At 45.3% G+C, this 22,017-nt stretch overlaps 2 protein-coding genes across 7 annotated transcripts in view; one reads left to right on the top strand and one right to left on the bottom strand.

The window, feature by feature from the left end:
* Positions 1-9,990, bottom strand: part of FIP1L1 (factor interacting with PAPOLA and CPSF1) — a 43,216-nt gene extending 33,226 nt beyond the window's left edge. Inside the window, exons 1-6 of one of the 6 annotated variants that reach the window (XM_035112098.2) lie at positions 9,668-9,990; positions 7,062-7,101; positions 6,079-6,139; positions 4,620-4,723; positions 3,912-3,973; positions 3,233-3,340 (exon numbers count right to left, since the gene is read on the bottom strand). In XM_035112098.2, the coding sequence (XP_034967989.2) occupies positions 3,233-3,340; positions 3,912-3,973; positions 4,620-4,723; positions 6,079-6,139; positions 7,062-7,101; positions 9,668-9,755 (463 nt within the window). In that variant the 5' untranslated portion in view covers positions 9,756-9,990. The remainder of the gene's footprint in view (positions 1-3,232; positions 3,341-3,911; positions 3,974-4,619; positions 4,724-6,078; positions 6,140-7,061; positions 7,102-9,667) is intronic. The other 5 variants (XM_035112102.2, XM_035112099.2, XM_035112097.2 and 2 more) reach the window with 5 other exon arrangements.
* Positions 9,991-12,676: 2,686 nt separating this feature from the next.
* Positions 12,677-22,017, top strand: part of SCFD2 (sec1 family domain containing 2) — a 181,480-nt gene continuing 172,139 nt past the window's right edge. The window contains exons 1-2 of the mRNA XM_035114140.2: positions 12,677-13,807; positions 14,845-15,013. Of these exons, the coding sequence (XP_034970031.2) occupies positions 12,946-13,807; positions 14,845-15,013 (1,031 nt within the window). The 5' untranslated portion in view covers positions 12,677-12,945. The remainder of the gene's footprint in view (positions 13,808-14,844; positions 15,014-22,017) is intronic.

Here is a 22,017-nt window from a genome sequence, read left to right as displayed (position 1 = left end):
TCAAAAGCATCAATTCTTCGGCGATCAGCCTTCTTTATGGTCCAGCTCTCACTTCCATACATCACTACTGGGAAAACCATAGCTTTAACTATACGGACCTTTGTCGGCAAAGTGATGTCTCTGCTTTTTAAGATGCTGTCTAGGTTTGTCATTGCTTTTCTCCCAAGAAGCAGGCGTCTTTTAATTTCGTGACTGCTGTCACCATCTGCAGTGATCAAGGAGCCCAAGAAAGTAAAATCTCTCACTGCCTCCATTTCTTCCCCTTCTATTTGCCAGGAGGTGATGGGACCAGTGGCCATGATCTTGGTTTTTTTGATGTTGAGCTTCAGACCATATTTTGCGCTCTCCTCTTTCACCCTCATTAAAAGGTTCTTTAATTCCTCCTCGCTTTCTGCCATCAAGGTTGTGTCATCTGCATATCTGAGGTTGTTGATATTTCTTCCGGCAATCTTAATTCCGGCTTGGGATTCATCTAGTCCAGCCTTTCGCATGATGAATTCTGCATATAAGTTAAATAAGCAGGGAGACAATATACAACCTTGTCGTACTCCTTTCCCAATTTTGAACCACTCAGTTGTTCCATATCCAGTTCTAACTGTAGCTTCTTGTCCCACATAGAGATTTCTCAGGAGACAGATGAGGTGATCAGGCACTCCCATTTCTTTAAGAACTTGCCATAGTTTGCTGTGGTCGACACAGTCAAAGGCTTTTGCATAGTCAATGAAGCAGAAGTAGACGTTTTTCTGGAACTCTCTAGCTTTCTCCATAATCCAGCGCATGTTTGCTATTTGGTCTCTGGTTCCTCTGCCCTTTCGAAATCCAGCTTGCACTTCTGGGAGTTCTCGATCCACATACTGCCTAAGCCTGCCTTGTAGAATTTTAAGCATAACCTTGCTAGCGTGTGAAATGAGCGCAATTGTGCGGTAGTTGGAGCATTCTTTGGCACTGCCCTTCTTTGGAATTGGGATGTAGACTGATCTTCTCCAATCCTCTGGCCATTGCTGAGTTTTCCAAACTTGCTGGCATATTGGGTGTAGCACCTTAACAGCATCATCTTTTAAAATTTTAAATAGTTCAGCTGGAATATCATCACTTCCACTGGCCTTGTTATTAGCAGTGCTTTCTAAGGCCCATTTGACTTCACTCTCCAAGATGTCTGGCTCAAGGTCAGCAACCACACTACCTGGGGTGTACGAGACCTCCATATCTTTCTGGTATAATTCCTCTGTGTATTCTTGCCACCTCTTCTTGATGTCTTCTGCTTCTGTTAGGTCCTTACCACTTTTGTCCTTGATTATGGTAATCTTTGTACGAAATGTTCCTTTCATATCTCCAATTTTCTTGAACAGATCTCTGGTTTTCCCCATTCTATTGTTTTCCTCTATTTCTTTGCATTGCTCATTTAAGAAGACCCTCTTGTCTCTCCTTGCTGTTTTTTGGAAATCTGCATTCAGTTTCCTGTATCTTTCCCTATCTCCCTTGCATTTTGCTTGCCTCCTCTCCTCCGCTATTTGTAAGGCCTCGTTGGATAGCCATTTTGCTTTCTTGCATTTCCTTTTCCTTGGGATGGTTTTCGTTGCTGCCTCCTGTATAATGTTACAAGCCTCCATCCATAGTTCTTCAGGCACTCTGTCCACCAAATCTAAATCCTTAAACCTGTTCCTCACTTCCACTGTGTATTCATAAGGGATTTGATTCAGATTGTATCTTACTGGCCCAGTGGTTTTTCCTACTTTCTTCAGTTTAAGCTGGAATTTTGCTATAAGAAGCTGATGATCTGAGTTACAGTCAGCTCCAGGTCTTGTTTTTGCTGACTGTATAGAGCTTCTCCATCTTTGGCTGCAGAGAATATAATCAATCTGATTTCGATGCTGCCCATTTGGTGATATCCATGTGTAGAGTCGTCTCTTGTGTTGTTGGAAGAGAGTGTTTGTGATGACCAGCTTGTTCTCTTGACAGAACTCTATTAGCCTTTGCCCTGCTTCATTTTTAACTCCAAGGCCAAACTTGCCAGTTGTTCCTTTTATCTCTTGATTCCCTACTTTAGCATTCCAATCCCCTGTAATGAGAAGAACATCCTTCTTTGGTGTCATTTCTAGAAGTTGTTGTAGGTCTTCATAGAACTGGTCAATTTCACTTTCTTCAGCACGGGTAGTTGGTGCATAAACTTGGATTACTGTGATGTTAAAAGGTCTGCCTTGGATTCGTATCGAGATCATTCTGTCATTTTTGAGATTGCATCCCATTACAGCTTTTGCCACTCTTTTGTTGACTATGAGGGCCACTCCATTTCTGCTACAGGATTCTTGCCCACAGTAGTAGATATGATAGTCACCCGAACTGAATTCGCCCATTCCCTTCCATTTTAGTTCACTGATGCCCAGGATGTCAATATTTATTCTTGTCATCTCATTTTTGACCACATCCAGCTTACCTCCACTCATGGTTCTTACATTCCAGGTTCCTATGCAGTATTTTTCTTTACAGCATCGGACTTTCCTTTCGCTTCCAGGCATATCCGCAACTGAGCGTCCTTTCGGCTTTGGCCCAGCCGCTTCATCAGCTCTGAATCTACTTGTACTTGTCCTCCGCTCTTCCTCAGTAGCATGTTGGACGCCTTCCGACCTGAGGGGCTCATCTTCCAGCGTCATAACTTTTATATGCCTGTTGTCTTTGTCCATGGAGTTTTCTTGGCAGGGATACTGGAGTGGCTTGCCAGTTCCTTCTCCAGGTGGATCACGTTTAGTCAAAACTCTCCACTATGACCTGTCCATCTTGGGTGGCCCTGCATGGCATAGCTCATAGCTTCTCTGAGTTATTCAAGCCCCTTCGCCACGACAAGGCATTGATCCATGAAGGGTCTGCTGATATGATGGTTTAAAAGCATAGCTGCCAAGTTTTCACTTTTCTCACGAGGAAGCCTATTCAGCATAAGGGAAAATCCCTGTAAAAAAGGGATAACTTGGCAGCTATGTTTAAAAGATGCACAGGCATATTCTTGTACATGAAAATTCATTTATTTAAGGGTTTATTCCACATTGATTTAAGAAATTAACAACACAACTTCTTATCCATAAATTGTGTTCATTGGGTTCTGAGCAACCCTACTTTCTGGTTGACTAATGGCTTAAGTTCTAACTTGCTACATGGAAACCCCATATTTTTGTTCACTTATACAATCTCACTGACAAGCTTCTACAGTGATAAAAATTCAAACAGCAAAATTTGTTACCTGGCTTTCTCCAAGGTTTATCCTCAAAGGAATCCAAATCAACTTCTAATAGTGGAACACCATTAATACTTCCTGGTGCATCCAGATCAACTCCTTTCACTTTTGCCCCTGTAAAGAAGTGTCAAAATATTAACTTAAGTTTATCATAAGAACCACCACACTGTTAACAATTCTACATTTAGAATTAAAGCATATCAATGTTTATAAGGCTGACAAATAATTGAAAACGATGAAATAACTAGATACATTTGGGGGGGGGAGAGACTTTCAATAGCTATCCTGGGAACATCTTTCAAGAGAGCCTGCCTAATACTGTTGAGAAAAAAAATCTTGCAATGATATAATTAATAACTTTACAGTTGTACATAAATGCATTCATTTTAATTGTTTTTCTAATTTCTTGCTGTACAATAATTATTGGGATAGTCAGTACAGAATGCTTATTTTTTTTCTTCTACCGTATGTTCTGGCGTATAAGACGACCTGGCATATAAGACGACCCCCCCCCCAAACTTTTCCAGTTAAAATAAGAGTTTGGGATATACTCACCGTATAAGGAATACGACCTGGCGTATAAGACGACCCCCGACTTTTGAGAAGATTTTCCCGGGTTAAAAAGTAGTCTTATATGCAGGAATATACAGTATTTTTTATTTTTGACGGCACAGAAGACGCTTACCAGAAGATCCGTAAGATCGTCCTCCTGTCTTGATATTGAGATTCACAGGGGCTGCTCCATACCTACAAATTAGTGTTTGCATTATTAAGTGGAAAAAGGAAGGTTGACAGCTGCCAACTTTAGCACCCATTATTTGCACAAGAAACAAAGCCTAATACTTTGTAACCACATTATCCAAGCCACAAAAATAACTCAGAATTTGAGGAACATGCTGCCACCATATTCCCATTTTGAATCATGTGTTTCAAAGCATCTGCAGCATAAGCACTGACTTTCAATATTATGAACAACCAAGATATTCCATTTTAAAGCTATATTATCTACGATCAGTTGGATTGTGTTAATTTTTACATAGTTAACCTGGCAAAGTACTTAAAGGGGGGGGGATTGTTTTTGTTGAGCTTTGTAAGTTACTCATAAAAAGCCCACATAAGTGACTAGTCCATTAACAATGAAACTGGCCTGCTCAAACACATGACCAGATGGTTGAAAAATGAAACAAAAGTGTAACAGCTTACATGTTTCCTTGCTACAGTTTGACAAGGCAAGTCCTGCCTTAGATCAGATCCATTGTGTCATGGAACTCAGATGCTGAGCCAGCCAGCAAGTAACCAACCAACCAACCAACCAGTGATATGGGTTTTCTGATAATTTTCCAATGAAAACTAGGGTAATATGTCCCACATCACTGCAGACACTGCAGCTTACCCATATTGTGGGGCTCCTGTTTTAATATCTCCTATCGTGACCTGAACATCGTCTTCATCGTCATCGCTATCACTATCACTGTCATCCTCAGCTTCTGTTGCTTTCTACAAGAAAAAAGATCGCAGTTACAAATTACATTCAATATAAGTGACCAACAGTGGCAGACTAACATTTAATATAGTACTTTCACTACAATTATTTCAAAATAAAAATTAATGTTACTGCTTTTTTCATATCTGGGTAATATTTATGTCATTTAAGACTTCCAAAAAATAAAAAACTAAGCAGAAAACTGGAGTGTTGAGGATAAACAATGACATCTCAAGAGAGAAAGAAGAGGAAATCTGACTCATTTCACAACCCCAGGACATTTTATATGGACTCCTATTGGTGCACCACTGAAGTCAATATGGGCTCTGCCACTGACTTACAATGGATGTGGACACAAGCATCCTCACTATTAAGGTTTTCTAACTAGTGCTGCATGTGAAATAACACGATAATAAAAAGAAGTCTGAAATACTTATGCATATGTCCATAGTATCCATTGAAAATGGATAATGATGGGCATCAACCAAAAATGCTACCAAATGCATTAGAAAGCTAAGCAGCGACTCCTCCACAAAATTGGACAAATTATTCACTGATACTGCTAGTTTTGGAAATATTATTTTAACCCCCCCCCTAAATAATAGTACTAATCCATGAATCATTCACAGTACAGTATCACAAATGAAATGGCAACAATTTATATATCAGACACAAATGTAATGTAGCATAGTCCTGACAGCATTTTATCCAGAGAAAACCAGCTTCAGGCAAGATCCATTATGAGCAGAGATGTGGCAAATGAGGAGGGGTTGCTCAGCTAGATTTATTTTTGCTCCAAACTTCAATGCAACAGAAAAAAACCAGGTATTTGGACAAGGGCTAAAATACTACATATCTACCCAGGTGGTCTCTCCTAAAACTACCATCCTTCACAACAAACAGCCATTGGGCCTGTGTTATGTGCATGTAGTATTGTCTGTATCAGGTAGTTTGTTTTGTTGTTTTTCAGTATCAAGGCAAGTATTTCAGCATTAGTCAAATGCAATCACATGACTCGGTGAAACAAACGAACTCCTACTGAAGTAAATTGTTTTTGCAATCATGTTAAATCTATTCATAATGTTGTACCAGTTTTTGACTGATGCAGTATTCAACACTATTGTGGAGAAGGAAAAAAAATGGAAGAGGATAGTGAAGCAGACTTATTGGATGGGCTTTCAAAGATGAGTCTAATTCCAGAAGCCGCACTATCAAGCTTTGGATTTTTCAAATCATTTAGCACCTGGGTTGACTTAACTGAATGTTGTGATAATAACATCCTGCGAAAAAACACATTGACTTGAGTTCATTAGTAATCACAAGCAGTTTGTTCAGAATCCAAGTACATCAAATAATTGGTTTCAATCACCGTTTTCACGACACCATTTTCAGCAGTGGCTTCTTCTTCATTTCCAGTTGGAGGTTGAGCACTTAAAAAGAATCATAATAAAAAACATTAACCAAGTTATGAGGTGTTAAGATGTATAAGAAAATCAGTTCCACTTAAAATGGGTTATGTACTTGTTGCTATAACTTGGATGGATGAAATAGCGTTCCATAAAAATCTGTACGTTTATTTATTACTGCAATAATATCCCATCCTTCCTCAAGGATAATGTACATGGTCCTTCCGCTTCTCCAAATTATTCTCACAGCCCTGTGAGATGGGATAGGCTGAGAAATAGTGACCAGCCCAAAGTCAGCCCATTACCCCATGCAAGCACTTTGAATAAATTCAGTTGGAACTTTCTATATAAATGTCTGGTACTATCTACACGAGCAAGAAAGTAACATTCCAAAGATACAAAAGGCAATGACGTATAGTAGCTCTTTCAGATAAAAAAAAGAGAGGTAAAGGACCCCTAGACGGTTAAGATCCAGTCAAAGGAGACTATGGGGTTGCAGCACTCATCTCACAGACAGCTTTCATGTAGTCAGCATGACTAAACCGCTTCTGGCGCAATGGAACACCGTAAGCCAGAGCGCACAGAAATGCCATTTACCTTCCCACCACAGTGGTACGGTAGCTATTTATCTACTTGCACTAGGGTGCTTTTGAACTGCTAGGTTGGCAGGAGCTGGAACAGAGCAACGGGAGCTCACCCTGTTGCGGGGAATTGAACCACCAACCTTCCAGTTGGCAAGTTTAGGGAAGTTTTAATGTTTGATGCTGTACTGTTTTTAATATTTGGTTGGAAGCCGCCCAAAGTGGTTTGGACCACAGCACCACCAGCTTGGCGAATTGTATCATATAGTAGCTCTTCAACAAATAATAAAAAATCCATGTACAGTATTATCAACACATTTCACACTCAATGCTACAACAATACACACAAATAAAAGAATACCTACTTGCCAGGTGTTTCCTCAGGTTTCTCATCTTCATTTTCATCTACAAAAAGCAGCAAGAAAAAAAAAATACTACCTCAAAATTATCTCTGACTACAATAGAACAAACAAGAATCCCTCACAAATTTCCAGTTTTCATTTTATACAAAATGCAGAGATCCCATTTCTAAATCTTCCAGCTGCATTTCTCAAACCATGTATTTATCTGCAGTCAGGATTCTCTCCCTTTTTACTAGTCCTGCTCCTACATGTGAATTCATAATGGGTTCAAAGTTTGTAAGTTTTATAAGACTCCAATTCTAAATTGCACCAAATAGTTTCCATGGTTACGAGTTTTAACTGAGTGCATTGGTGTTTAGATTTCAAATCCCATAATAATTATATAAAACACTAAAAATGTTCCCCAAGATTCCAAACTGGGATTACTCAAATATATTCAAAGATAAACCTTGTGTGTACAGAGATTAGTGAAATTTTTGCTTAACTGGAGAAAGTCTTTTATTACTATAATGGAAACAGAATGTTATCCCATTATAACTTACTTCCCATTACTTTATCAAATGTTTTGCTATCAGAAAAAAATTACTTTCCTGAAATCAAGTAAACCTATCTCACTTCTTAGTGCAACTTAGCTTTAGTGTCTTCTTTCTTACCTAGCATCTTCTGTACTTTTAAAAAATGCATGACAGGCACAATGTCAACAAGCAAATCTTCTCACATTGTTTGATTTCCAGGGAAATTTTTATTGGTTAAATCTGCATGATATGAAGCTGTGAAAGTTACAGCACACCTATCACTTGTGTTGCAATTATAATGCAAAAATGGGCAGAATATAGAACAGAGCATTCATGTCAAGATGTTCAACAAAATTTCAAAGAATCCAACTTTTGATGGTGATTCAAATCTCACCATGGCAGTTCTAAACATAGCTCTTAGGTTATCAATCCTAAAGCTTTAAGAGTCGCTGTGACATCCACATTTATATATATTTTCCCATCTCTGCTGAAGTGCATACAGCAATTCTACGTAAGAGGTGGCACAACTTGCGGTTTCTTGCAGTAGCATGGACAATTTGTGTAGCACCTGGCCAATAAGTTCCAGTGGACAACTCCCCCCGCCCAAACACCAATAATCTGTTTATTTGCTTCTGGTATGGTATTGATTCTGCACCACCAATAGATGTGAGCTGTGTTTTCTTTGTACCTTTTCTTTGTGTGTTGTAACCTGCTTCCTGCCTTTTCCTTGCAAGCTGTAACCTTGTCCCTTAAACACACAGGGACACACACCTCCAGTAAAGCAGCAATATAGAGGGAGGGGTGTTCTTGTTTTATTATGTATCTGGTGTTTTTATCTTGTATATTTCTGTTGTGAACTGCCCCTAGATCTATGGAAGAAGGGTAGTAGAATCATAGAATCATAGAGTTGGAAGAGACCACAAGGGCCATCCAGTCCAACCCCCTGCCAAGCAGGAAACACCATCAAAGCATTCTTGACGTATGGCTGTCAAGCCTCTGCTTAAAGACCTCCAAAGAAGGAGACTCCACCACACTTCTTGGCAGCAAATTCCACTGTCGAACAGCTCTTACTGTCAGGAAGTTCTTCCTAATGTTTAGGTGGAATCATCAGCATCATAATGACATACTGTTTGTGCCTTAACTCTCTACTTTCCCCTTACTATCTTTGTACTGTTTAGAAACAAACAATAAAAGTGTGGCTCTGAACACCTTGGGTTTCCCCATGTCTCTCAGGCAGGCAGGCAGAGGACTAAAACAGGCTGGTGCATTGCTGCTGGCAGCCTTCCAACTTCCCCAGTATTCCTGATTTACCTTACCACTAATAACAACAAAACGTTCAAAAATCGCTACTGGTCCAAAGGCCTCAACCAACTCCAGAGAGAAGGGAAGTTCCTCGATATGGTGGTGGTTGACTTAAAACATATTAAAAAGCTGGTGGTGTATTTAAAAAAACAAAACCCAGGGCTATGGAGAGTCAGGGAGGAGTCTACCAGCAAAGCACGAGGCCTCGAATCAGACCGTGACCGACTGATTTCCTTTCCCTTTTTCACAAAGACCCAAATCGATTCACAACAAGGCACCCCAACTACATCCAGGGGGCCCCTCTCGGTTGCTTAAAAAAACACCATATGCATGCGCAAGTTCAGCGGGGCTTAACTCTCCCCCGGTGAATGTACCATGGGGCCCGGTGTGCAAGGAAGGCACTGCCTAGCCCTATTCGCCTTCCAACCCATGGGGCTTCAAATCCACCGGGGGGGGGGAGAAGAGGGGCCTACCGAGCCTCCCTTAAGGAGACGGGCAAACGGCATAAAGGCGAGCAGGGGAAGGTGCCGCACTGCAAAGGGCAACCCGCCTCCATGCCAGAGGCCTCCCCGTCCTTTGGTAGACCGGAAAGCCGGCCGCGAGAAGAGCAGGCCCCGGCTGCGGCCTGGCAACGGACACGCTGAGGGGCATGGCCTAGCGTTTCCCGCCGGCCGAAACCCGAGGAGGGGCGGCCCGGCCCGGGAAGCAGCATAATGGCGGCGTGGGGAGGTGGAGAGCAGCTTGAGGAAAGGAAACAGGGTGGGGTGGTGGGGGTTTAGAGAAGCTTCGTACCGCCATAGAGCCACTCCTCCTCCTCATCCCCGGCGCCGGCCCCGCTCAGGTCCGCCGCCAGCCTCTCCACTTCGCCGCCGGCAGACATGGCTGCTGCTGCTGGTGCTGCTAATTCTGCACGAGGAAGGCCCAGTTGCGCTTCGCTGAGGCGAGTCCCGCAGTGCGCCTCTGCGCCCCCCCCCCCCCGCAACCTCGACCGCTTTTGATTCTTGGCGGCGGCAGGAGGAAGGACAACAACAATGGCTGCCTCTCTCTCTCTCTGCCCGCCCCCCCGCGCCCGGAGAAGTCGAGCGGCGGCGGCGGCGACAGCAAGCGCTACGGCGCCTCGGCCTGCACTTCCCCTCCGCCGCCGCTGCGCGACTGACACGCTCGGGAAGGGGCAGGCCTGGTCCCCGTCGGTGGGCGCCGCTTTCCTGCTGGAAGCCTTTCTTTGGCCTTTCTCTGCCAGCCCTAAGCGTGCTTACTCTGAAGTAAGCCCTGCTAAGCTGACTTGCCTGTGCTTACTTGCCCAGGACAAGAGTGCCCTAGGAAACTGAGGAGGAGAATGCGCCCCCCCCCAAAGGATGTGGGGTTGTCCCCGAACAGCACCGCCCCCCCCCCCCCCCGAGTTCAACGACACCTGCACGCCAGCACTTCTTTATCCGCCCCACTGAGGGTACTTGTGACACGCAGGAGTGTTGAAACCACAATTACAAAGTAATTACAAAGTCAGTGCTGTAAGCAGATGCGTGCAGTCCAGAGGATTGAATGCACTCGTCTCAGGACACACAAACGCACGTGAGATGCATTCTCAATCCACTCAAACGAAACGGCTCACCTGTTTCTCAAAGGTGTGTGTATTAACTTGCAAGGTGCCCCTGTGGAAGGGACTTAAAATAAACCAGATGCTTAAAGATAATATTTTTTGTCCAATTTTAATTAGTTCACTTCTTGCAAAAACGGGTGAAACAAAATAAGAAAATTCCTTCCAGCAGCACCTTAGAGACCAACTAAGTTTGTCATTGGTGATTTGAGGCATATGATTGTACTGGGGGGGGGGGCTGTTACTGCAAAGCACTTTTCATTCTTAAGCAAGGTAGTTTTGTTTTGATGTACCAGTAAGGTTTTCCACTCGCTACCTGGTTACGAGTGGCATTTCCTATTTCTAGGGTATTAGAATGCCATTTTATGGCCGCTAAGTGCTCTCCGAAACTGTACAACTCAAGCCACTGTGATCTTCCCTTTTCCACCCATTTAAACACCTTAATTTGATTCTATAGTCCCCTGTGCCTTTAAACATAACCTTTACCAACCTTCCATTCTGTAAGTCCCTTTGCTCTTTTTCCTCAGTGTCTTTAGCTTGTGGTAAAGTTGGCCTAGTGAAGAGAAGTCAGCTCCTTTAATCAGCATTAGCAATTTATTTCTAAAAAAGAGGTGCTAGCTTTCATGCATGCCTTTATATCAGACCATTTGTTTAGGGAGGCATCCAGGTTGATAAATTTATTTAAGTCACTCAGTGGGGAGGGGAAAAACAATTTGCATATTCTTATACTGTACTCTATTTGCTACCATTTCACATGATGTTCCATGGCTCATTAAAATGGTTTGGCCTGGTGAATGAATATTGATTCAAATGAAATCATGCCTATGAGAGGGACTTGCATTAATGACTTTTGAATACAGAAGGTTTCCCCCCAGAATAGATTAGCTAGTGATAGCTTATTTGTAACTTTGTCCATTTATTCAAGTCATCTTGAATAACAGATCCAGAAGTACATCTCAGTATTTTAATGTTCCTGCTGTCTTCCAGGAGTGCTTTGTAGTTTGTAGTCTGGATTGTGTGGACTTTTGTAGTTTAAGAATTGCAAACCTTTTTTGCTGAAGTTAGTTGTTCATAACACTCCCAGTGTTGTGTAGGTGTACATGCTTATTTTAGTATGTTCAAGGACTTCTGCCTGACGTATCTGAAGAAGTGTGCATGCACACAAAAGCTCATACCAATGGCAAACTTAGTTGGTCTCTAAGGTGCTACTGGAAGGAATTTTTAAATTTTGTTTCTGCCTGACGGTACTGCTGGATTAGAACAAAGGTTGATTCACCATCCCGTCTCATGTATAAAAAGCTTGTGAACAGGACCTGAGTACAACAGCACTATCCTCCTATTCCATGGATTCAAAAAGCATCATGATCTATGCTTATTTTATTGCTCACTGGTTGCAATTTGTCTGACTTGCTTATTAATGTTACCAAGCAGCTGGATTAGTTTTAATTGTAACCTGTTCTAGAACTGCATTTGCAATGAAGAATGGGTAATAAATGTTTTAAATTAACGAGGCTACAAACCTAAACTTGTTCACTCAGAACAAAGCCCCACCAAACTCAATGGTGCTTATGCAAAGTACAGGTACAGCTAGGACTGCAACCTTACCCATTAATTAAAAATACAGTACGTAACTAGTTTCAACCCTTTCCCCTCTGAAACTCAAACGCTCAATTATTTTCCTGTTAAACCTTCCCCCTCCCCCCCACACGCACATTTAATCAGTGCAACTATGACAAGTCTCTACAGAATTCAGGCTTCCAGCTTTTATGATATTCAACAATATATTGTTTAACATATATTAAATCTGATGAGACAATTATGCGAGCCGACGAGACCTGTAGTTAAGTCTTGGGTGTCCTGTTGCTATTACTACTACAATTACCACCGAATACTATTTTGTCTTTCAAAACCGTCATGAAAAATAATAATAATAAGGCGAACGTGACAGAACAGTTCAGAACCGGAAAGAGTGGAAAACAGTAGGACAAACGCCGGGCACAGCCCCCAAAGGTCCTGCCCCGCTACACGTTGCCCAGGCTCTATTCAGCCTCCGCGGCTCTTCCGGGTTGGTAGGCGAACTTCCGCCCTGAGGTGAGAAGGGCGCTTTGCCGGCCAAAGAGCTTCGTTGTTACAAACGCACGAAACAGCGCCCCGCCTCCTGGTCTCCCCGACAGGCCAATTGGAATCGGGAGCTGAAAGATGACGTTGCACCCGTGCGACAGCTGCAAAGATAGGCGTGTGCGGATTGTGGAGGCCGGCGGTGCTGTCAGCTCCTCTACCCGCTTGTGAATTGCCGGAGTGGCTTACGATTTAAGTATCCCGCGCCGCCTGACGGGCCTCGGAGGTGCACTTCCCGCTTCAACACATAGCAAAGGGCTTCTTTTCACTTTTGCCTCACTGACACCCCTTGCGGCCCGTCGTCTGGAGTGGTACCCACTGAGAAGTATCAGGGGGACTCCAGCAATCCTCTCCCACGATGTCTTCCTCCTCCACCACCACCTCCTCCTCTCCCACAGCCCCTGCTGGGATGTCGCAGTTCTGCCAGCAAGCCTGGGGGCAGGTGTTTGCCAAGGCGAAGCGGGCTGTTGTGTTCATGGACCCTGCTTGTGCCGAAAGCCTTCACTGGGCGTGTGGAGGAGCCGGGAGGTTGCTGCAGGCCGGGGCGATCAATGTCAAGGAGTTTTCCAGCTTTGAATCTGGAGGCGCAGACCAGCCCAAAGCTGTCTTTGTGGTGGGCAGCTTGCTGAAAGGCAGGACGGTGGACATCATCCGTGACATTGTGACTCTCAGCAGCTTCCAGTACTGTGTGGTTTTCACAGCTGTCAGCCATGCGGTGCACCTTCAAGCCCACAATGCTCCTGGCACAACTGAGGTTGAAGGTGTCAGCCGGGTGGTCTTTGAACAGTTTGAAGAGAAGCTCTGCCAGTGGATGGGAAACATGAACTACACTGCAGAGGTTCAACATGCCCCTTTGTTCTTGGCACCCATCTCACCTCATCTCTTTGTAGCACCTGCCTTCTCCTTGTTTTTCCCCTTGATGGCTGAGGATTTGACTCGGATCAATAAAACTAGACCGGAGAAGAAGAAAATTTCCCACTTGAGTGATGTTGATTTTTCATCTCTGTCTTCAGAGTTGCAGCTTCAGATCAGGTCCTTGGTGTCTGATTTCAACAGCTTGTTTGAATACCTCAGTGTGCGGGAGGAATGTTTTGCTGTTGGGACAATAAGTAAGATAATTGCAGGGGATCTGGCAAATTATGCCCAGGCTAAGACCAGAAGGAAAACTGCACAACACAGAGCTTCTGTCATCTTTGTGGATAGGACATTAGATTTGACAGGTAAGATGTTTGAGGGATTAACAGTTTGTTTCTTCTTGAAGCTATTTCCCTTAGTTACAAGAATACTAGCCTTAGTTACAAGAATACTAGCCTTTGTATGTGACTATAGGAACAGAACCACTGACATGCCTGAGTCTTAAATGAGTGTTCTAAGGCTCCTAGATTTCAGCATAAACACCACGGCCACGTTGGCTGGAGCAGCACATGATTTCATGGTTGCTGTAACAACCAAGAACCTGCCTCAAATTAAATCACCAAACACACATGTCAGGAAACACTTTAAATCTGGTTTTCTGTACTGGAGTAAGGGAAGGTTATATGTGGGTGAGGGAAATGGCAATGACTTCATTGTCAGGGATAGTTCCTTATCTGATCAAGTTTGGGCTACTATATAAGCCAGGCATGACCATCTTGTCCCTCCAGCTGTTTTGTGACTACAATTCCCATCATCCCTGACCATTAGTTCTGTTAGCTAGGGATGATGGGAGTTGTAGTCCCAAAACAGCTGGAGGGACAAGTTTGGCCATGCCTGATTATAAGCCCATTGAGTCAAGTTTGACCAAGGCATTACAGTTTGTTGATATAATAGTTTGTATTTACTCTAATTTGGATATTGTGGTTATTTAAAGAGTTGGAGATACTGGGTAGGTGCCCCTAAACACTGTCTAGTTATGCTGTTATGGATACTTTTCAGCTTGCATAACTTGAGCAGGTTGGCAAGTGATTTCAAGGGTTGAAACATCTTGTTCAGGCATCCCCAAACTGCAGCCCTCCAGATGTTTTGGCCTGCAACTCCCATGATCCCTAGCTAATAGGACCAGTGGTCAGGGATGATGGGAATTGTAGTCCAAAACATCTGGAGGGCCAAAGTTTGGGGATGCCTGATCTTGTTCTTTGGGTTCCTGCTCTTTCTGGCTGGTGAAATCTTCCAGGGATGGGCTTTTGGTAGGATCCCAGGAGTAAATTCAATGGATGCTAATGGATGCTCATTTCATGTAATAAACCTTTTGCTAAGTCAATGGATTATTCTTTTTCAGGAGCAGTTGGTCATCATGGTGACAACCTAGTGGAGAAGATACTCTCTTCTCTTCCCAAACTTCCAGGTCATACAAATGATGTGATGATCAACATGGTAGAACTCACAAACCTGAAGAGTGATGATGCAAGTTGCAGTATTGTAGCACCAGGCTGCTTGGCACAACCAAAGTAAGAAGCTTCCATGTGTGTGGTATTCTTTTAATGCTATGTTGCATTTGAGTTCTGCACTGTTACCTAGCCCAGAAAAAGAGAGATGTAGTCACAAGCAGGTTTTGCATGCTTGTGACTTGCCCTGTTTATGGCAGCCACACAACTGTTAAAGGCATAATTTGCTTTGTTCCTGTGCTTTGAAATGAAAAGTACCCAACAGGTACTGCTATTGGAAAACAGAGATACAGTTGTACCTTGGATCCTGAACGCCTTGGTACTCGGACGTTTTGGCTCCTGAACGCCGCAAACCTGGAAATGAGTGTTCTGGTTTGTGAACGTTCGTTGGAGCCCGAATGTCCGATGGGGCTTCTGCAGCTTCCGATTGGCTGCAGGAGGTTCCTGCAGCCAATCAGAAGCCGTGCTTTGGTTTCTGAATGTTTTGGAAGTCAAACAGATTTCTGGAACAGATTCTGTTCGACTTCCAAGGTACGACTGTACTCTCCAATAGGGAAGATACAAGAAATGCCTCACATCCCTTCTTTCTGGTTGCTTAGCAGCCATGATTAAGTGACTAAATGACCTTAGCAACAGGGCTGTCTATCAGGGCGGCTGTCTATCAGCTCCATCTGGTATGCAGGCTGAGACTCTACCTGCCCCAGACTGTCTCACCAGAGTGGTGCATGCTCTAGTTATCTCCTGCTTGGACTACTGCAATGCGCTCTACGTGGGGTTACCTTTGAAGGTGACCCGGAAACTGCAATTAATCCAGAATGCGGCAGCTAGACTGGTGACTGGGAGTGGCCGTCGAGACCACATAACACCGGTCCTAAGAGACCTACATTGGCTCCCAGTACGTTTCCGAGCACAATTCAAAGTGTTGTTGCTGACCTTTAAAGCCCTAAACGGCCTCGGTCCTGTATACCTGAAGGAGCGTCTCCACCCCCATCATTTAGCCCAGACACTGAGATCCAGCGCCAAGGGCCTTCTGGTGGTTCCCTCACTGCGAGAAGCAAAGCTACAGGGAACCAGGGAGAGGGCCTTTTCGGTAGTGGCGCCAGCCCTGTGGAACACCCTCCCATCAGAGGTCAAGGAGATAAACAACTACCTGACATTTAGAAAACACCTAAAGGCAGCCCTGTTTAGGGAAGTTTTTAATCAGTGATATTTTAATGTATTTTGGTATTCGCTGGAAGCCGCCCAGAGTTGTGGGGGAAACTCAGCCAGATGGTCGGGGTATAAATAATAATAAATAATAATAATAGCAACAACAGTGACTCTGTATCTGCCTAATAAGTCATGGAAAGCTGCCTTCACACTTTGCTTTCCAACTCTTTATAGGTGTCCAATTGACTTCCTTTTGAAGGAAAGCTAAGAGTCTGGGCCTTCTGCAGGGCAGGAGGGGATGGAATGAAGATGAACTGAAGTTCTATCCTGAAAATAACTTAAGTCAACACTAATTCACCCAGCAATTATGGGAACTACTTTCACGTATAGTTCAGAGACTTTTCAGCTAGTTCAGTGAACTAGTTCATTCCATGCACTGACCTTTTTAGCCCAAGTTTAAAACCACTTTCCACTATGTATGGGAAGGAAGCATACATAGCTCTTGGAACAGTCATAGATACTGCATGTGAGCTGCTCTTGAAATCCTGTATTATTTTTATTATACATTTATTTCACAGAATCATAGAATCTTGCAGATGGAAGGGATCCAAAGGGTCATCTAGTGTAACCCCCTGCAATGCAGGAATCTCAGCTAAAGCATCCATGACAGATGGCCATCCAACCTCTGTTTAAAAACCTCCAAGAAATAAGAGTCCACCACCTCTTGTGGGAATCTGTTCCACTGCAGAACAGCACCTACTGTCAGAAGGTTTTCCCCGAATGTTTAGTTGGAATCTCCTTTCTTGCAACTTGAAGCCATTGGTTTGAGTCCTACCCTCCAGGGCAGGAGCAAACAAGCATGCTCCCTCCTCCATGTGACAGCCCTTAAGATATTTGAGGATGGCTATCATATCTCAGTCTCATCTAAACATTCCCAGCTCCTTCAAGCGCTTTCCAGACCCTTGATCATCTTGGTTGTCCTCCTCTGCACACCTTTCAGCTTGTCAACATGCTTTTTAAATTGTGGTGGCCAGAATTGGACACAGCATTCCAAGTGTGGTCTGACTAATGCAGAACAGAGTGGCACAAGAGTAAAAGCAACCTAAAATGCTCACTGATAACATGTGTAAAAGAGCCGATCCAACTCAATCCACCCCCCAATGAGCGGAATTTTTGCCTGGTGCCTAAAAATCGGATAGTGATGGCACCAGGCATGCCTCCCTGAGGAAAGCATTCCACAAGTGGGAGCTACCCTAGAGAAGGCCCATTTTTATGTAGAACCTTTATTTTTTTGAGGCAATTACATACACTGTTCCCTCAAGCATGGTGTCAGACACAAGAGTGACTTGAATGGTTGCTTTCCATTGCTGTACTATAAAACGCTGAGGAATTTTGCTGTGAGAGCTGTAGCTTAAAAGTGGATCAGATGCTTAGTATGCAGAGATTCACATGTTCAACCTCTGGCATCTCCAGGTAGGGCCAGGAAAGAACTGTGTGGAATTTTTGAAGAGCTACTACCAGATTTGCCATAATGCTGGGCTTGGGAATCTGTAGTTCACCAGATACTGTAGGACTCCAATTCCCATCAGCCCCAGCCACTCCTGCCCCAAGTGTCTCTGGTTGCCATTGGCTCGGTTGCTCAGATCCTAAATAAGGGACTGGCAGGGAAAGTGAAGGAGCGAAAAAGAAGTGGACATTTAGGAAAGCAAGGGCTCTGGAAAGGTGTATTGAAAGACTGGGCTGTAGGGAAGAAGAGAATAACAGAAATACTTGGGGAAGGGAATCTGGGAAGGTGAGGGAATGCACAATGAAGGCAGGTCCATAAAACTTAGCTGCAGAGGAGAAGTTCAGATACTGATTTGAAATAATCTGCTAAATATTTGGCTGCAGTTAGCTAGACTTGTGAAATGCATCCTAAACTGTAGTCTGAATTAATGTTTGCAATATTCAACTCTGAAAGAAGTCCATTTAAATTTGAATTGAATTACTGTTTTGGCAGTGAACTTTGGCTCAGATGTCATTCTTCATAAAATGTTTGTTGACAGTGATAGGAATTTTGTAGAATTTGTTATTTCTGAAGAAAGGTGTGTGTGATATATACACACCTAGAGTTTGGAATCCACCATCAGGTAGTTCACATTTTAATAGACATTTCTTCTAAGTATTTCAAATGTATTGGGATAATGGAGAAAGAAGATCTCCTTTCTCTACAGCATGCTATATTTATATTTATTTTTAAAATAAATGTGTTTCCAGCCAAAACATCTGGGCTTAGTTTATGGAGTTAGCAAGCAGATTTAATGAATATTTATGGTTGACGTAGGGCTATAGAGCAGAGTCTTTCCTTAAATCTCGGGAAACAATTAACTTCTTTAAAGATGAAAATTTTGAATTCTCTGTGCTCTTAAAGTTATTGGACTTTGAACACAACCACCTGATGAACTGAAAAATGCAGCAATGTCCTTAAAATTATTTATTTATTGCAGTTTATAAATATTTAAAGAAAGAAAATAAAGGTGATACTACTTTCTATATTTGGGCACCCACGGAAAATGTGCAAAATTTATTGGGCACTGTCACAGTGGCCGGAGCGGGCTACTTCAGAGTAACGACTCTACACAGCTCTGCATTTTATTCTTTTATTGGTGCTGCGTATTTACAGTGCTGAAGTCATTGCTATTTACACGGAGCTATGTGTTCAGTCGGGTTCAGAACCTCCGAATGGCTTTTGGCGCGTCTTTCTCCAACACAAAAGCCTGGGTAGACCCATCCTCTTTCCTCTCCTCTTTCTGCGCAATTCCGGAGTTGGGGGGATGGGTCTCCCCCCCTTATTTGCCCCTTCCTGTCCCACCTGGGACCCTGGCTCCGCTACCTTGCCTGAGCCTCGGACACGACTTCCTGCTTCCCCACTGGAATCGGAACTCTCTCTGCTTTCCCCTGTGCTCGGGGATGGGCTTGAACTCAGGAGGGGAGGGACTTCGCGATATCCCCTGTCCCTCACATCCACCCCCCTCCCAAGCTCCCCTTCTCCCCTCCCCAGGTCCCCCCCAGGTGTCGGTGACGACTGGAAGCCTAAGAACTCAGTACTTTCCGAGCCCGTTGGTGTGAACACCTCCCCCCAGTCCTGCGAGCCCCCCCCTTCCGCCTGGGAGGACTGGAATCCCAAAAAGTCCGTGGCGTCAGAGCTGGTGGGGGTAAAAATGTGCTGCCAGTCTGCTTCTTCCTCTGATTGGGTGGATCTCGGCGACGCCCATACTTCTTCCTCTGGTTCCTCAAACTCCGCTTCCCATCCCCATGGTGAACTGCTCTCCAGTACTTCCTCCCCCTCCCCCTCCCCCTCCCTTTCCATGTGCCAGGGCTTGGGTCTGTGGGGAAAGAGGGCGTGAAATTCTTCCACCAAGAATTCCTCCTGTATCTGAGTGGCTGGGACCCATTTATTCTGTGACGGTGGAGCATCCTCCCATGCCATGAGGTACTCCAGGCCCCCCACCCCTCTCCGTGAATCAAGGATGGCCGTGGCCTCATTGAGTTGCTCCCTGCCTTCCCTCTCCCCCCCTCCCTCGGGGGTTTGTTCGCTGTCTCGGAGCCTGCTGCTTTCCCTGTACGGCGACAGCAGCGATCTATGAAACACTGGATGCACCCTCATGTCCTCTGGTAGTGCCAATCTGAAGGCCACCGGATTGACCTGTTGCGTGACCGTGAAGGGGCCCAGCCGTCTGGGCGCCAGCTTTTTGCACCTCCCTCTAATGGGAAGGCCCTCCGAGGACAACCAAACCTTGTCCCCCACCCTGATGACCTCCCCTTGTCGCCTGTGGCGATCTGCCCCCTTCTTGTACGCTTCCTTGGCCCTCTCCAAGTGTTCTCTGAGCTGCTGGTGCACCGTCTCCAGTTCCTCTGCCCAATCCTCTGCCAGTGGGCCCTCCTCCTCCTCCTCCCCCTCCCTCTCCGGGAAAGATCTGAGGTCGCGCCCATAATTGGCCTTAAAGGGCGACACCCCTGTGGAGACGTGCACTGCATTATTGTAGGCAAATTCCGCCAGTGGCAGGCGATCCACCCAGTCCGTTTGTCTCTGGCTGACGTAGCATCTTAGGTACTGCTGCAGAATGGCGTTGACCCTCTCCGCCTGTCCGTTGGTCTGCGGGTGTCTAGCCGTCGATAAGCTGACCTCCACCTGCAGGAGGTTCATGAGCCGCCTCCAGAACCTGGACACAAATTGGCGGCCACGATCCGAAATAACCCTTAAAGGTAATCCATGCAGTCTGAATACGTGGTCAACAAACAGTTTGGCTGTCTCTTCTGCAGAGACCGCCCTGGCACACGGTATAAAGTGGCACATTTTGGACATAAGGTCCACCACCATCAACACTGCGGTCTTGCCCCTGGACGCAGGCAGGTCCGTGATGAAGTCCATGGACACCACTTCCCACGGCCTGTGTGGTGTGGCTAAGGGCTCCAGCAATCCTGCTGGGGCTGCTCTGACTACTTTTGCCCGCTGGCAGGTGTCACAGCCCCGTACATAGTCTCTAACATCTTCCCGCACCCCTGGCCACCAGAAGTGTCTCATGACTAGGTGAGCGGTTTTGTCCCTTCCAAAATGACCCGCCGTTGGGTTGTCGTGCATCTGCTTGAGGACCGTACGTCTAAGCTGAGTGGTGGGCAGGTACAGTGCCCCCTTGTAGAAAAGCAGCCCCCTGCGTTCTGCAAAGTCTTTTGCCTGCTCCCTCCCCCCTCTCAGTTCTCTGAAGATGCGGGTGGCAAACTCATCTGCTGCCGTCAGTGCTGTGAGTTCTGCCTCGCTCACCACTGCTGCTCCGCAGGACCATGCTGATGGGGGGAAAATGTGCCTGGGTGCTGGTGGCAACTCCTGCTCCATGTACTCTGGTTTGCGGGAGAGGGCATCCGCCCTGACATTCTGCTCCCCCGGGATGTAGTGGATGGAGAAGTTGAAGTTCGAGAAGAACTCTGCCCACCGTATCTGCCGCTGGTTGAGCACCCTGGCTGTTCTCCAGAACTCCAGGTTCTTGTGGTCTGTGCACACCTGGATGGGGTGCTTGGCGCCCACCAGGAAGTGTCGCCAGTGCTGGAAAGCAGCGTGGATCGCAAGAAGTTCCCTATCAAACACCGTGTAGTTGCGCTCCGGCTGGGTCAGCTTCCTGGAGAAGAAGGCACAAGGTCTCCACTCTCTGTTGGCGTCCAGTTGCAACAGGATCGCTCCCAAAGCCCTGTCTGAAGCGTCTGTTTCCACGCGTAGGGGCGCATCCTGCACCACGTGGAACAGGTTTTGGTCTGAAGCGAACACCTTCTTGAGGCTTTCGAACGCTGCTTGCGCCTCTGGTGTCCACCTGAACTTCTGCTTGCCTCTCAGGCAGTCCGTGATGGGAGCCGTAACACACGAGAAGTTCTTGATGAATTTCCTGTAGAAGTTGGCGAAGCCTAGGAGGCGTTGGGCATCTTTGCGCGTCCTGGGGCTGTGCCAGTCCAGGATGGCCTGCACCTTGTCCTTGTCCATCGCCAGCCCCTTGTCTGACAGTTTGTAGCCCAGGAAGTCCACCTCTTTGGTGTGAAACTTGCACTTCTCCAGCTTCACATACAGGTGGTTCTCTTTCAGGCGCTGCAACACCTCCCTGACATCCTTCACATGTTGCACTGGGTCATTGGAATAGATAAGGATGTCATCCAGGAAGACCAAGCAGTTCTTGAAGAGGAGGGACCCCAGGACGTGGTGCATGAAGGCCTGGAAGCATGCTGAGCCCCCTTGCAACCCGAAGGGCATCACCAGATATTCAAAAGAGCCCAGAGGCGTGAACATCGTGGTCTTCCACTCATCGCCTTCCCGGATCCTGATCAAGTTGTACGCCCCCCTCAGGTCTAGCTTGGTGAAAATCTTGCCCCTGCGTGCCGCTGTCAGGAGATCGTCC

This window comes from Zootoca vivipara, chromosome 9, assembly GCF_963506605.1.
Source record: "Zootoca vivipara chromosome 9, rZooViv1.1, whole genome shotgun sequence".
Taxonomy (NCBI): domain Eukaryota; kingdom Metazoa; phylum Chordata; class Lepidosauria; order Squamata; family Lacertidae; genus Zootoca; species Zootoca vivipara.
The sequence above is the reverse complement of the archived record's forward strand: the minus strand, read 5'-3'. Positions and strand labels throughout refer to the sequence as shown.